The 17,374-nt window shown below is 31.8% G+C and overlaps 1 protein-coding gene across 1 annotated transcript; it reads right to left on the bottom strand.

Annotated features, from left to right (window-relative positions):
- Positions 1 to 1,495: 1,495 nt before the first annotated feature.
- Positions 1,496 to 6,215, bottom strand: LOC114393643 (LRR receptor-like serine/threonine-protein kinase). Its single transcript, XM_028355016.1, has 2 exons — positions 3,011 to 6,215; positions 1,496 to 2,214 (listed from the first exon to the last, which is right to left on the bottom strand). Exons 1-2 carry the CDS (start codon positions 5,862 to 5,864, stop codon positions 1,700 to 1,702), a joined length of 3,369 nt encoding a protein of 1,122 aa, XP_028210817.1. The 5' UTR covers positions 5,865 to 6,215; the 3' UTR covers positions 1,496 to 1,699.
- Between the last annotated feature and the right edge of the window lie 11,159 nt (positions 6,216 to 17,374).

Here is a 17,374-nt window from a genome sequence, read left to right as displayed (position 1 = left end):
TAATGTTGGAAAACTTTAAGGCCAAGTATTTCCATCAAACTATTGTGTTTGTCTATTATCTCCCTCTCATTACGACAAAGTATATTTAACTTTGATTTCGAGATCTAAGAGAGTATTAAATTGAAGTATTTGTTGGTTGAATTGAAAGGAGAATTTTAACTGTTAAAAATTATTTTTAGATGGAGTGGAGAGCCTTAGCCCATGCCCACATGTTCAATCAATAATTATGGTTAGTGTCAGACATAGAATTTAAGGCTTAAATAAGACGAGTTTGCTTGGTCGCTACTGAAAGTCACTCATCCCTCCACACAACTATGATGATGATAATTTGATAGCTAGATTTTATTCTTAATCCGTGGACAAGAGATAAGAATTAACAGTTCATCACCCTATGATGCTATGACACATGACCCCGACCCTGTAATTTATTTTGGTCTCTCTTTATCGGAATGTTTTCTAAGGATAAAATGTTTCCCTTTTGGACCATACATATTGCATGTGAAAATTGACTCTCATCAGCGGCCATACCTTATATGGTTGTAGTAGTGAGCATCTAAATTTCTCTATGCTCAAGCAAAAATGATAGTAACTTAAATCTGAGTATTGTACGTGGTTTTGTTTTTTTTTACGTGTCACGGAAAGAAAAATAAAATCTAAAGTATATATTACTTGGTAATCTTTCATTGTCATTTTCATTATTTGATGGAAGCTCGTCGTATATGTAATTTGTTTTTTTTTTCTTTGTAAAGCAATAGATGAAAGATCCCATATATATCTTGTACGAGGCGGGGCCAGACAGCCAGTGTCTGCGCATTAGTCTACATGTGCAGCTGGTGAGCCCCATTAAAATGCCACCCTTTGATCAAGGAGAAAAAAAAATTATATACTCTTGAAATACAGCGCCCACCCCATATAGAATAATACTGAGTGATACAAAATTGGAAAAAACCTATTTGAGGCTAAAAGAAAGGAAGAGATGCAGCACAAACACTTTGCATTTGGCCTGTGTGATGACATGATGGTAATGAGTTGTCAACTATTTAAAGCAAAGCCAGTTGCTAACTTGCTATACAGTGTAATTGGAAGGGTTATATTCGGAAAGTGGGCTTGTGATTGGTCATTGCTTGCCCATAAGCGTTGTTCTAGACTAGAATGCAATGCAGAATGCTCCCACACTTCTTCACATGGTGCGGGCCTATAGTTAGTTGAACGAAAGACAAGCCAACTCACTTCTTTTTCCACAATCAGCAACAATCATAATGGAAGCAAAAGAGGGCTCAAAAAGTACCTAATGATAGTCCACCTTCCTGCATGCTGAACCTGACATATATATCCCACTTTTACTCTTTGGCTTTCAGAGTTACACGACACACTATTGCCCTCTTTTGAAGAATTGATGGGAACAACCTCTTATGGAAGCCCCCCACCCCATTTGATTTTATACCATATATGGATATATGAATGTAGCCCCCCCTCACATACATAAGAAGTGTAATTAAGAAGAAATGGAATCGTGTCAATCAATTAAGCTTCTTCTGTACACTCATTTCATTTTACCTTGTATTTCAATCAGGATACTCAAAAGCACCTTTACAATTGCCACATTACACTAAAGTTAATGACTAGTACTAACTAATTAATTAACCAAACAAAATATCTAAATGCTGAAAACATAGTAATTAATATAATTTTCTTGAGTTCAGGATTGGTTCCTTGGAGGGTGGTAGCCAGCTGCTGAGGAAGAGGAATAAGCAAGTGATGAGGAATTTGAACTAGATTGTAGGAGCAGCAACTGAGCAGGGGTGACTGAGGACGAGGAATAGGACGAAGCCTCGGTTGTGTTGGACTTGGGCTTGGGCTTGTGGGGATCAGCACCTGGTGGAGGAGGGTCGTGACGAATTTCTCTCAATAATGCAGCAACATCTTTCATTGTGGGTCGATCCTCTGCACGATTACTTGTGCACAAGAGAGCAATACCAAGTGCTTGTAACATCTCTTGTATTTGTGTGTCTGGATGGCCTTGTAGCTTGGAATCAAGAACCTCGATTGGGTCCTTCTTGCTCTTGAGGTGCTCCCTCACCCACTGAATAACATGTTGTTGTCCATCCGGGAATGATGGATCCACTGGCCTTTTCCCCGTTATTATCTCCAGTAGGACCACTCCAAAGCTGTACACGTCGCTCTTCTCTGTGATCTTAAGCATGCAAGCATACTCTGCAAGATTCCACATGTTCAGAATTAAACAGAGAGGTAAGAGACATTTGTTGTCTGTAAAGTAGCTCAACAGCGATTAATCATATTAGGGTGGCCGCATTGCGTGTGTGACTCGTGATCATTGTGCTTTTCTGCCGGCACTATCATGTCTTTTGCTTGTCCAAATAGAAAGGTTATATGTAATTATTATATGCATATGCATGCAGGTAATTTGTAACTTTGTGCCACCAAGTACATCAGATGTACAATTAATCATACCCAAAAAGCAACAAATCAATGAAAGCCTTCAGCCAGAATAGATGGCCGTACGGTCCCCATTTACCGCTCTCACCATGCACCCTATATTCTGTGAATCAAAATTCATGTGAAAAAATCCCAATATCCACCCTAACTCTACCTACAATTTCAAATTTCAGATATCATCTAATTAAAATTAATAATCAGTATAGCTTATTATTTTAAGGAAATCATAAAACTAAAACTTGTTAATTAATTAATAAAAATTGGCAAATGAGGTTGTATGTGAGTTTTTGTAATTAATAATCAGTATAGCATATGTCTGTCCCTCAATTAAAGATTAATTCTGTTCCCAATGAGATGTGACTGTCAAAGGAAATTTTGTTTACGATGGGAATCGTTTCAATAAATAAATTGTTCATACAAATGAAAATATAATAAAACTTTACACAATTTCATCAACTTTCAATTAAGATGTATGTGAATTTAATTAGAAATAATGGTAAATTTTATTTATGTGAATAAATGATTAATGAAAAAGAGGAATAAGATGAGTTACCGGGAGCAATGTAGCCGTAGGAGCCAGCGAACTGTGGATTAACGGAAAAGGAAGCGTGATCCTCTTGGACGAAGCGAGCGAAACCAAAATCAGCCAAACAGGGTTCATATCTGTCACCCAACAGAATGTTCTGCGCCTTGACGTCCCGGTGCAAGATAGCAGGCACGCAATCGTGGTGCAAGTAAGCCACACCCTCAGCCACGCCCAGCGCTATCCTGAGCCGCGTCTCCCAATCAATTAATCCTGTGCACCCCTCGTGTAAGAGAGTGTCCAAGTTACCGTTCTGTAAGTAATCGTAAAACAGTAACTTGGTTCTTCTGTTGGCCCCCCAGCCCAGCAGGCGCACGATGTTCCGGTGACGGATACGCGCCAGCGTGGCGATTTCCGACGAGAACGCCGCCGCAGAGAATTTCTCCGACAACCGGAACTTCTTGACCGCAATGGCCAGTCCCGTGGCGGCGGGCAAGTCGACCCTGTAAACGACGCCGGATCGGCCGTGGCCAATGACGTTGCCAGCAGAGAGACATTTCGCTACGTCAGAGATAGACAGATCGAGTTTCTGGTAAAGCGTCACTTGCCAAGGTGGGGCCATGTCCACGTCACTGTCCTTTCCATCCACCACCTCCACGTCGCTTTCGCGGTCCCCTCTTCGTTTCGCTGCGACCACAACGTATAGCGCCGCCATCAGCAGCACGCACGCGGTGCACAGAAGCACCACCATGGCCACGCGCGCCACCCTCGCCCGCCGGCCTGACCTCCCGCCGCCGCCTCCGTCTCCGCTGCACTCGTTGCCGGAGAAGCACAGCGCCGGGTTCCCCGCCAGCACGCTCAGCGGGAGCTTCGCGAAGAACGGCGTGTCCGGGACGCGTCCCGAGAATTTGTTGTATGATATGTTCAGCACCACGAGATTTTGCAGGCCCACGAGATATTGCAGGTTTCCCCTGAGGACGTTGTGAGATATATCCAATATGCCGAGCTTCGTCAAGCCGGAAAACTCCTGAGGGATCTCGCTGGAGAGCTGGTTCAGGCTCAGATTCAGAGCGATTTCCAGCGCCGGAATGTTGCCGATGCTGCCAGGGATTTCGCCGGAGATATTGTTGCTGCTGAGATCCAGCAATTGTAGCTTCGAACAAGAACCGAGTTGACTCGGAATTGAGCCGGAGATTCGATTCTTCGCCAGAACGAGCTTCGAGAGTGCCGCGAGTTCGCCGAGTGTAGGGTTTAGTGTACCTTCGATCATGTTATCAGACACATCGAGAAACTGAAGCGAATTAAGCCGGCTCAGACTCTCCGGCAAATTTCCGGCGATGAAGTTGGAATGTACGTCCAGAAAAGCTAGATTCCGGCAGCCGGAGATCTCCTCCGGGAGAACTCCAGAAATCCGATTGTTCCCTAGGTCTAGGAAATTCAAATTATTGAGATTCCCAATCTGCGAGGGAATGTTCCCGGTGATGTTGTTGTCGTTGGCTCGGAACCGAATAAGAGAGGAACAATTACCAATCTCAGAAGGGATTTTCCCCGAGAGATTGTTGGAGAGGAGCAAGAGCTTGTTGAGATTCTTGAGCTGGAATATCCCCTTGGGTATGGGACCCGTCAATCCATTCTGCGACAGATCAATAGCCTCTAGGTTTTGACAATTGGGAAGTGAAGAGGGAATGTTACCTTGCAGCTTGTTGTGCCAAAGGAACAACAGAGTTAGATTCGCAAGGTTTCCCAATTCGGAAGGTATAGTACCCGTGATGAGATTGTTGTCAAGTTCCACATGCGTGAGTTGCTGACACTTCCCCAATTCTCCTGGAATCTCACCTGAAATCTGGTTCACACTGAGTTGAAGCTCTTGCAGTGATGTCAAGTTCCCGAAAGTTTTGGGGATGCTTCCTGTTAGTGAGTTCATTGACACGTCAATCACTGACAACATGTCGCAGTTTCCAATCTCAGGAGGGATTGTTCCAACTAGGTTGTTCTGCCACAGGAGAAGGTTTTCGAGTTTCTTAAGGTTTCCCAACTTGCTTGGTATGGATCCAGTGAGGGAGTTCTCGTAAAGATAAATGTTTTGGAGCTCTGTGCAGTCCCCAAGTTCAGGTGGTATTTCACCTGAGAGTAGGGAAGTGTAAATGGCAATGGTTTCAAGGTTCTTCAAAAAGCCAAGACTTGGTGGGAGAGAACCCGAGAGGCTTGTTTCAGCAAGACCCAACATGACCAAACTTGAACAGTTGCCAATTTCTTGTGGTAAAGGACCTTCCAGGTTCTTGTTTCCACCTGCTCTTAACACTTGAAGGCTCTTAAGGTTCCCGACGGTGCCGGGAACTTCGCCGCCTAGTTGATTGTCGTAGAGGATCAGCTTCTGCAACTTCATGAGGTTCCCAATTGCAACTGGAATGGACCCCACGAGGTCGTTGGAGTTTAGATGGAGTTCCTCGAGTTTGGGCAAGTAACATAGCTCACTTGGGATTTCACCACTCAAGGCATTGTCACTCAAGTCCAAGTAGCTGAGTTCCACAAGTTCACCTATTTCTTTCGGGATTGAACCAGTGAGGTTGGTTCCGGTTAAGATCAAACTGGTTAAGGAAAGCAATGAGGTGAAATTAGTGGGAAGTCTTCCAAGCAAATCCACATACCTCAGATCCAATTGTACTACTTCCTTCTTGAAGTTGCAACTCACTCCATACCAGCTACATGGGGTGTCTTGAACTGGGTCCCAGTTACTCAATACCTCCAAGGATCCATTCAGGGTTCTCTTCCATGACAGAAGACCTTCCCCTTGTTGGTTCACTGCAGCAGCTATGAAAGAATGGAATGGAAGTAGAAGAAGGGAAATGCATAAGAAGAAGAGGGTCCATGGATTTACAGGCATTACAACTATGCTACGAACTCCAATGAAACAACACACAGAAAGGTTTGAGCCTAGGGAGGAACAACGGGAAGGAACCAAATCATGTCTTGTGGGTTACTGTGTTTATAAAAAAAGAGTTATTATATACAAATTAAAATAACGCCAGAATCTCCGGATCCAAGAAACAGCTAGGCCATGATGTTTCTGCGAGGAGAAATGGAATTTTAGATGGTTGTGTGCATAAGTATTTGTTTATGGTGAAGTGGAGTGCAGGGGTGGGTGGGTAAGAAGAATTATAACAGTTTTTAAAAAATTTGAGAATGAATGAATAACATAACAGGGATGGGATGGGAGGGGTGGGTGGGTGAGTACCTTACTTTCTAAATTTTGTTTCAATATCAACCGTTTATCTTATGATGTAGCCTTGTTATAAAATATAAGCTCTCATTTTCCCTTGGATTTTTTCGTAACATGGATGAGACGAATTGAATCCTAAAAATATGGGCAGGCGCATTTTGTCTGATACGACAGCAGCTAGCCAAAGCGGTTCATTAATCAGGATAAAGTTATGCCTTCTTTTGCTACAGGCACAGTAAGGAGGAGAGTATCCATTGCAATAATTTATTACTAAAATCATATTTTCCCTGTTTTGAAAAACAGTGAAAATTTTGTAGCAGAACATTGGAAGGAAAATGAAACTTTCGAATAAAGGGTCTGTATCTACTATGGATCTCAATCAGATTTGAATTTTTATTTACAAAATATATTTTTGGGGTGGACTTGGGGTGTTACACTCTCTTGTGATTATTCAGATGCTGCTACAATTAAACCTGTCAAGCATAATTAACTTTAGATCTGAACCAGACTTAAAAAAATTCAAGCCATGAGGGGATTCTAATTTCTCATGAATACAAAACCTGCTCCATTTTGCAAAATTTGTTCACACATGATGCCATCTATGGCACCGTCCATTTGTCCAGAGAATCTCGTATTATTTAAAATCAATAGTATCGCTCAAAATTTGGTACTTACATGAGTCATGACCATACTAATCAAATCCTGAACATCTTTAAACTAATTTGAATCCCATTTATTAACTAAGGCTTAATTCCACTTTCCTTTCTTTTCCATGTACTAAAAAAAAACTACAAGCTGTCACGTGATGTCGCGTGACAAGAGGGGACTAGAACACGAATGAATTGAATTTTTGGATTTTGGTTGACACTTGGCGATTCAGTGATATACAGAATTACAGATATACTGCATTCCCTCGTGATGATGCTGGGGATCTAGAATATTATACTCAAATTATTTGACAAGTGCGTCCATTGGGAATCTAGGCACGAGCTAGATGATAGCAGGGGCACATGAGAGAGAATTCTAGTAGTTAAAACTCAAAAGACCAAGCCAGCTTTGGCGTACGACAGCTTTATGTAAAAATACATATAAGCAAGGTCCTTTTTAATTTAATTTATTTTTTAAACTTAAATATGTTTTTAATATGTATAATATATTTTTTTCAGTTCATTAATTATTTTTTATTTTATTTTATTATATCATATTTCCAAGCTTTAACTTTTAATATTTATCATTAGTCTAAATTTATTAAATAATGATAAAAAATTCTATTAATTTATCATATTATCACTTAACCAATAATATAATATCCTAATAATTTATCATGTTATTGCTTATCGGACGAATTGAGACTAATAGTAAATATTTAAAACAAAATTTTTAAAATATTAGATAGTAAAATTAAAAAAAAATATAGATGATAAATAAAAAAGAATATATTATCGATATGAACAAATATTAAAGCCTATCTTTTTATATTTATATATAAAAAAAAAAAAAAAAAAAAAAAACAAGGTCCTTTTATGATTTTGATGCCAAACGCCAACAGGCAAATATAGTCCACATCTTAACTTTCATTTTCGTTCTTTGTATCATTAACCTTTAACTAGGTTACTCCTTACTAGTGCACCTAATTTTTGTGACACTTGCTTAAAACTACAACCTCTAAAATTTGGTGATTTTTTTAGGGGTGAGGGCAAATAAATGATTGAGGGGAGGGGATGATACAGCTAAGGTAGGAAGCAAAATGGGGTTCCATTTATTGCACTAGGAATAAGCAGTAACTGTTTGGTTTGATAGTATATGGGTGGGTTTGATTCTGTTGTCGCGCACAGATGGGACCTTTCTCAACTGCTTGCTTTTTGGCTTGGGTACCCAGCGATATGATATGATCAGTCATTCTCACACTCCCATCGAACGTGTAACGGTTTTAGTTTTATCCCGTAGAGTTATATTATTTATATCATTTTTTAATCTTTTTAATATTTATCTTAATTATATATTTTGTTGTAAAAAAACTATATGAATATAATTTCTCTATCTATGAAGAAGACTTTTCTACTGTCGGAACATACAAATACGATAGAAACAAGAAAGAAAAAAGAGAGTGAGAGAACAAATGATGTTGGGGAAGAAAAATTGAAGAACTATTATTGACAATAATTCACAAGGGGTTTTTGTTGACTCGTAGATAACCATACTAAGTTTTAATAATAATATTAAAATGGTAAGATCGAGTATTTAATTTCATAAGCATTATGCTTTTTTTGAGAGTTTTATATATATATATATATATATATTAAGTAATTAGTGACTCAAATCGAATTTTGTTCATTAATTAACTATAAATATTATTATATGAATTTACTATAAAGCAAGGAATATGAGAGGTTAAGAAAATAAATGTTTGAAATTGTGAGATGTTGTTGTGATGAATTAAGGAATATGTCATGGACTCTACTGCTTGATGTAAGATACTATAACCATGATCCCTCAAGTGAAATAGCCTAAATCATCTAATATCGTTTCTAATCCCTTAATAGTTCTATTAAATAATTTGCATTACGAGCATAGATGCATACATAGATTAAACAATATCACTCTATCTTTATACATGGACTACCTATATATTTTTCTCGAGTTCTTAACATATAAATATTTCATAATGCATAAATTCTAAAACAATTCATGAAAATGGATAATCAAACCAAAGACATGTGAATGAGTCCAGATATGAACAATAATATCAATAATATCAATATCATATTAATAGATAAATTAAAATCATTACATAAAAAAGAGTTTGATTTGCAGATCTTCCAATGACTTTAGCCTCTCATTATCATGAAAGACTTACAAATATAAAAGTGGGATGAAGGGAACAAAAATGGAAGAGAAATGGATCGGCCATAGCTTTGGAAAATGAATTTTCCTTCCACACTGCCTTCTTTGCTATCCTATTTGTTCTTTGTTCCTCTGCTTCTTGGCTTTCTTCTTGGCTAAGGAAATCAAATGTTTTCCTTTCTTTTTATATGTTTCACCAACTGATAGGTCAATCAAAATTTTTATGTGTGTTTAATGCGACACTCGAATTGAGCAAACATGTCCAGTTGGATCAAGTGGTCACGCACTAAACTACAGGATGTGCGTCTAGCGCGCTTGCTAATGACAACTGTCTTTCAATGTGACTTTTCATGTTAAACGGCTTACTTGAGTTGAACGATTCTAACTTGCTAAGTAAGAAAAATGCATGCACTCAGGGCGATACTTTAGTTCTTGAGTCTTCTTCTATGCCTTTGCTACAATTTTACACAAAATTCAACCAAAATTATTATAAAGTCATTAATTTTAATATTTTTTGGATAAAAACTAAAAAAAAACTAAATTCTTATTGTTTTAACCCAAAATAAACAATAAAAAAAAAATAATGAGATAATTATTATGTAATTTTAGTGTACAAGTAACATATGGATAGCACTTATAATTTTTTCACTTCCTACATCCGAAATTCCATTGATTACTGTTTGCTTTATTCTTTTAAAATAAATTTTAACACGTATAATAAATAATCCAAATACATAACTTAATTCTTAAGAGTTAAGAGTCAAAAGGGATTTTCTTTCCTTTTTTTTTCTTTCACTTTGTCTAGAACTAAACCCATACTAAACCGATACTAAACCTTTGTTGTTGTTTTTTTACGACACAGATAATATACTTATATTTGTGGGTTTTTTTTTTTTGACAAATACTTATATTTGTGTTTGAATAGGCAATAACACAAGTTTACGCTGGAGAAAGTTTGATAAAATAAAATCATTTGAGAACATTATAATTGAAGGTAATAAATATATTATTTATTCAAATAATACACTAAAAAAATATTTAGATAAATGATACAAAAATACTATTAAAGATAAGAAATTAGTTATTCCCAAATGGATTTCTCACTTTACCTTATGTCTTTTTTTTTTGTTTACTTACTTAATAAATTTATTTTTCAGTAATTTTTTTGTTTTTTATACGTTTAGAAACTAATTTTTTATTTTTTTAAAAACTCAGTTAAGAAATCAATTTTTTCTTAACTGTTTTTTAAAAATGTTTTAGAATTTTTTTTAATTGTTTTAAATTTTTTTAATAAAATTATATATTAATTTTTTATATAAAAAATAAAATTTTAATTTGCACAGTTGTTAATTCTATATTCAAAAAAATTATGTACGCAACAACGTTAAGTTTATGTTAAATTATTAATTTTAGGTCATATTGTTTATATTTAAAAAAAATTGTTCTATTATTTTAAATTTAAATATTTTTTCTTGTAATTTTATATGTATTTTTTAATTTAAATGTTTTAGTTCAATTTAACTTGTTGGTTAAATATTTTTTAATTTCAATTAAGTTATTGATTAATTATGTATTTTAATAATCAAATAAATGAAAATACAAAAGATTTAAACTCTTCAAAAAATGATAAAACATAAAATATGCACACACAAAATTAACAACAACATATGTAAAATAATATTATTTTCAGTTTAAACAAAACATAAATATAGACAACTAATAATACAAAAAGAAATAAAAATGCAAAAAGAATTTTAAAACAATTAAAAAAAATTAACATTTAGAAATCGATTCCTAGGACTAAACGTATAAAAAAAACAAAAAGTACTTAAGAAATCGGTTTTTGGAAAATTCATTTTTTAAGTAAGGAAACAAAAATAAAAGCAGAATGTGAGAAATCGATTTCCGGGAAATTAAGTTCTAACCTTGAATAATATTTTATATCGTTCATATGTAAATAATTTTTTGAATATATTATTTGGATGAATAATTAATTTATTTGTATTATTTGGATTAAAAAAAAATGGCGTTTCAGAAGAGAAATTATTCTATGGAGGTAAACATCATTTGTTGATGTGGTATCCTTTTCCATTTAAAGATCGCAAACACCTTTTTATAAGTCATTTTGCTTTTGTTGTTTTACAATGTTTTATGTATATTTTTTGTGATTATCTTTTTCGAATTTTGTTTGATTCCATTTTCGTGAAGAAGAACATATAGCAAGTCAATTTTTTTTTTTTAATTGGCAAAACAAAATGCATGAATAAATGGTACCAGAGGTACCTAAATCAACAGGGTAGCAATACAGAAGACAAAAAGCCCAGAGGTTAGTTTAGATACACGAAAGCATTTTGTGTATAAATAAGCTATAACTTCCAAAAACATCTACTACCCACCCTCGTATCACATCAGTTGCCAGCTCCCACTACAAAGCACATTAATTTATAGTATCAACTCCCCACAAAAAAAGCAATATTAACTAATTACAGAAAACAAAATGATATTGCTTACACTGATATTGAAATTCCCCACAAAATGATATTGCTTACATATAGCAAGTCAATTGAAGAAACTTAAATCGGTAGACTTCTAAGTTCTAATGCTAGTTATCGTGTTCTGCTTTCTTCTTTTTCTTGGGAGAGATCATGTTCTTCTTTAATCCAAATAATTATCAGTAAAATGATTGTTAGGCTTACAGAGAAATGAAGAGATGACAAATGATTATTACAGAATATCAAGATATGGTTGTATGATATGTGACGTGATGTTATAAAAAGCTAGAAATGGATGAAAAATAAAAATATTATACATGGATATGTTATTTAGTAAAAAAAAGATGGCATGTTATAATATCACAGTGAACCCCCTTTACGTTTAAGGATTTCATGTTACACACCTTTGAATTTATATATGAATGAGAAAATGATGAACAAAACACTTGTGGAACTAGGCCTGATCCAATTGTAAAATAGAAACTACGTGAATATGTAAAAAGGAGTTCATTTGAAATGAAAAGAGGTGATAAATGTCACCCGAAGTATACCCCAAAAATATACACCAAACCTAGTTAACTTGTCAGGACAACCGTTGTCTTCACAAAAAAAAACCAATTATTGCATCACTTTTTATACTCACAAGTCATCACTTCACTAATATTGAAGTAGCAAATAATGTTGACTTTTACATAATTAGCGACAAGTTTTGACTAATGATAATAAGTTTTTTCTTGTAACTAGCGTTACTCATCCTCATATTTTTAAATGTATACTTGATCTTCTTAGTCATCTATTCTTTCTAATCTAGCTTTTTTAATATCTATATTAAAAATGAATTTCAATAATTTTTACATAAAATTATCAATAATTAAAAATAATCTTACATCACAATTTAAGTTTTTTACATAATTTAAATTATTTATTGTAAATTCAAAATATAGTTTATATATTGAAAGACATACATTTTTTTATGAATTTCAATCATAAAATAATTTATATATTAAAAATATTAACTTTTTTATAAATTCTAATTATATAAAAAAATATCCTATAAAATACTAGTTAAATATTATTCCTTAATCCACTAACGTTAGTTTAGTTTCCAAAAACTTAATTTCACAGAAATAATTATTACACCAATTTTAATTTGTTATTTTTTTTAACAAATCATATACGCTATTTATTTTATGAGTACATATAATATACACTATGATGGATCCTAGTTTATTTCCTTTACTTTATCTAATTTCAAATTTCAAAATTAACACGCACACGCTGAGTTACGTGAAATATATTCCCAAATCGCAGAAATCAGGCAATTTCTAATAGGATTTTGTTTCAAAAGCTATTAATTATGAAAAACACTTGAAATTTACTTATAACCTTATTTAAACATTTACCAGACTAAACAAATCTAATTTGTATTATAAATAAAAAAACAAATCTAACTTGTAATAATGTGATATCTTTATATCTAGCATAAGAGCTAGCGAGAGCAGGTCCCATCAAACAGAAGACTAGGCTTTTTATCAAATAGGGGTAAAATTTTACCCAATTTGTAAACTTGGATATATTTTAAAAAATTATCCAAAACGGGATAAATCATAACATGTATTATGATTTTTCTAACTTAGAAGTCGTAATACTTGTTATAACTTTTTATTTTATGTTTATTTTTGTAATTGAAATCGTAAAATTATTTATGATTTCAGTTTAATTGTTTTTACGACTTTAAAGTTATAAATTCTTTTTACAATAATTTATGATTTTTTTTGGTTTTATGACTTTAAAATTGTAAAATATTTTTTTTTATTTTTTAAAGGTCTGTTTTTTTTTCTAATTTTTGTTCACATTCTCTCATCTCTCATCTTATTGGAACTGAATTTGTATGTGTTTATTGTTCTTTTGATGTACAGTATCTACCTCCTCTTATTAATCAAATATTAAAATAAATTAATAACATATCAAATAAAATCATAAAAAATATATTAATAAATAAGTCAACTTAATATTATTTATTATATATTTAAATATTTTTTATTTAAAATAAAAATAAAACAGTAAACAATTGTAAATTTAAAACACAAACTAGAAAAGATAGGTTTACGACTTTAAAATCGTAAACCTTCTAAAAAAAGGTTTTACGACTTTAAAGTCGTAAAACAAAAAAAAATCGTAAATTAATGAAGTCGTAAATAATTTTATGACTTTAGTTAAAAAAATTTACAACTTTAGAATCGTAAAAAATAAATATTTAAACTAAAGTCATAAATGATATTACGATTTCCAAATTAGAAGTCGTAACACCTATTACTATTTTCCTATTTTAGGTAACTTTTTAAAATATACTCGGATTGAAAAATTGAATAAAATTTTACCCCTATTTAATAAAAAAGCCCAGGAAACTATGTATGTTACCATATATGATTAAAGCATAATTGAATAATTAAATAGTCTGAAACGCCAGTGATACTGTGATAAACGCTCACTTGACATGTACTACTACTCATGAAAGGCACGAAACAAATCTTGCTTTGCTTAGAACTCTATTATGAGATCAACTTTGAAACCATTCGTATTTATTTTTATTTCTATCAAGAGCGTCAGAAATATTGTGGGGTACAATATTTATATTTATTAAAAATAAACATTAATCAATAATCAATATTTATATTCTCTCCCGTCCTTTATACTTCCTCCACACCTAAATATAAATAAAATAAGCCAACTGTTACGCTAGAAAATTTAATTAATATCATTTAATTTTATTATTTGCATTTTAGAAATATTTATTTTCTAAAGTTTCTTTCGTTGGAATTTAATATAAAAAAATAATAATGAAATTGTTAAAAATAAAATCTCAATTAATTAAAGGATGTTTTTAGATAGTGTCATATTATCATTAAATAGGATAAACATGGTTAAATTTTACTTATCTTTGAGTCTAAAATTTTCTTATGTCAGCTAATTAAATTTAGGTTTAGAGAGAGTACAAGAATCAATAACTAATCCATCAACATCAATAAAAATAAATAAATTATTTAATTAAATAAATAAAAAAATTTAATAAATAACATCGATTTCAAAATAAATAATAATTAAATTTTAAATTTTATTCCAAAAATACTCATAAAATTAAATTATTTAGGTACTTTCTCCTTTCTAAAATGACCCATCTTTAAGTTTTCACATATTAAAAAAATAAGTATTCCAAGACTATTATTATGAGATAATTTTATTAAAATATTATTACTCTTTTTTATAACTTTAATAAATGTATACATAATTAAGTATTTTAACACAATATTATTTATTAGAACAAAAAATTAAAATAGATATTTTAATATTTCATCAAAAATTGAAAACATCGGTCAATTTAAAAAATCCATAATGAAACAACTTATAAGGGTGGAGTGATGATAATGTTTAGGCTAAAATATAATTTTAATCCTCTTAGTTTTTAAAATTCATGATTTTTGTCACTTTAATTTTTAATTATAATATTTTATCTTCATAACTTTATAATAAGTGATTTTGGTTCACCTGTTATATTAGTAAATAATTGTGATTAATATAGTTAATAGGTTATTTGTAAACTATTTTTTAACCAAAATTATAATTAAATGAATTAAAAACAATTAGTTATAATATTTGGTCTTCATAACGTTACGATTAGTATTTGGTTCACCTGATATATTAGTAACTAATAATTGTGATTAATGTAGTTAATAGGTTAATTATAAAATATTTTTAACCAAAATTATAATTAAATGAATTAAAAACCATTAAATATTAAAAAAAAACTTAATTTTTTTGGTGAAAGGAAACTTAATAATTCTATTAATCAAAACTATTAATTAATAATTTAACAGATGAATCAAAATAACTAATTTACAAAATTAAGAGGACCAAATATTATAATTAAAAATGTTTAAATTTAGTGTTTTTTTTATCTATATAGATTTTTTTTGTTTTAGTGTTTATAATATGTATTTATTTTGTTTTTCTTTCTTAAAAAATTATAAATGACACTTTAAACAATAAAAAAATATTCTGACTAAAATCATAAAAATTGAAAGAGTAATAGAATAGCAACCGATGTCAAAATGACTGTGCAATAGACAATAATAGACAGTCAACTGATGTCAAAATGAAATGTGTGAAATTTAGAAAATTATAAAACAAAATTTCTCCAAAAAAAAATGAATAGCGAAATTGGTAAAATCATAAAAATTGAAAGCAAACCTGTGCAATAAAATCTTGATATTTTTATCTTCCATTTTGCTTCTGCATATATAAATACGTTGACTATGTATTTAAAGGACAAAGCAAGGTGCTAGAATCGAGATACTTTAGGACAATAATTGAGTTTCGAACTTTAAACGATACGGGAAAAGATCCAATGAATGGTGTATATCCCAAATTAACCCAGTCAGCAGTGAGCTAGCTAGTGGAATAATCACCTTCGAAAGTGGAAGCTAATACAAAACCAAGACAGATATTTATTATTAGTATAATATAGTATTTTAATGTATTTTGTGAAAATTAATCCCAAAATGAACACTTTATATGTAAGCCATTCAATCTTCAATGGCTTTCCGTCTCTTTTGTTAAGTTTATTAAATGGTATGGTCTGCCCAGTCTACTATCAGTTTCCTTGTTCTTTGGAATGTTCTTCCCTTGCTTCAAGATCAATGACTTAATATTAACCTTTATTTCTTCTTTCGGCTGTAAAGTTTTAAGTGGAACATTAATTAAGTAAAAATTCACGAGACAAAAAGAATTACGAGCTAGAGCAAATAAAATTGTCTATGCATCGCATTTGAATGTTGATTCTTGCTTCAGCATGACAGCTACGAACTCTCATAATATTGTTAATAAATGTGTATTTAAAATATTGCAGGAACTCTTATTTGCATGCAAGGCTGAATGTGACAAGATAAGATGGATTATTAACTAACAATTAACAAATTCGCGAGTCAAAAAGATTGATGAAGGCATATGAAAGTGTTTATGCATGGCATGCGCTTTCTCTTTTTTAAAAGCAGCGCAATCGAAGGCTCATTCTTACTTACTTCAGCACATGAGAGCTGACTAAGCTTCAAGCAATCGTCCAATATTCATTTATTGTGATTAATTAAGCTTTTTTATTAGTAAATGTTAGTTTATTAAAATATTAATTTTCTTAACAAAATAACAGAAAAAATCAAATCTGAAATATTTTTTCTCTTTCCTTCTTCCTTAATCATTCATTTCAGCTTATGTTACAAATAGATCTTAGCCAGAAATCCTGCAAATGTATGTCATAATAACAAAATCTTTCAAAGGTTGTATATAAGGAAAGATAAGTTGGAAGTGACATTAGGAATATGTTTCGAGATAACTCATTAGTGTTTTTGAAAGTTTATTTACTGAAAATATTTTTTTTTTCTGATATAAAAACTTTGAAAAAAATACTTTTAATCTTATCTAAACATACCCAGGACCATAGCATATATATCATTAAGATGCGACAACTTAATTTATAAGCTGCTTTAAACATATCTTTCATTAGTTGATATATATAGTTAGATCCTATAAATTGAGTTAACTAATATTAGTAATTATGTTTTCTTAATTTTTCGGTGTCAGGAATCAGTAACATTTACTTAAACATGACTTACGTACATGTCATTAATTGTTGTTGTAGAAAATTATAAAGAGAAATTAAAGGAAGAAAAATTATTCAAATGTATAGGACCATACATATAGGACCGAATTATGATATTTATGGTTTCAATACATTAAGATAAAAAAATTTAATTTATCAAATATTAGGACAGACTGATTATTTCA

The sequence above is a fragment of the Glycine soja genome, chromosome 17, assembly GCF_004193775.1.
Source record: "Glycine soja cultivar W05 chromosome 17, ASM419377v2, whole genome shotgun sequence".
Taxonomy (NCBI): Eukaryota; Viridiplantae; Streptophyta; class Magnoliopsida; order Fabales; family Fabaceae; genus Glycine; species Glycine soja.
Note: the sequence above shows the minus strand (reverse complement) of the source record. Positions and strands in the feature narration are given on the sequence as shown.

What these genes read in the sequence shown, in the direction of transcription:
- LOC114393643 (XM_028355016.1), bottom strand. Translation starts at nt 5,864, where the DNA reads ATGCCTGTAAATCCATGGACCCTCTTCTTCTTATGCATTTCCCTTCTT. An exon ending in CTACGGCTACATTGCTCCCG is followed by an intron (nt 2,215 to 3,010) that starts GTAACTCATCTT and finishes GGAATCTTGCAG; the next exon opens with AGTATGCTTGCATGCTTAAG.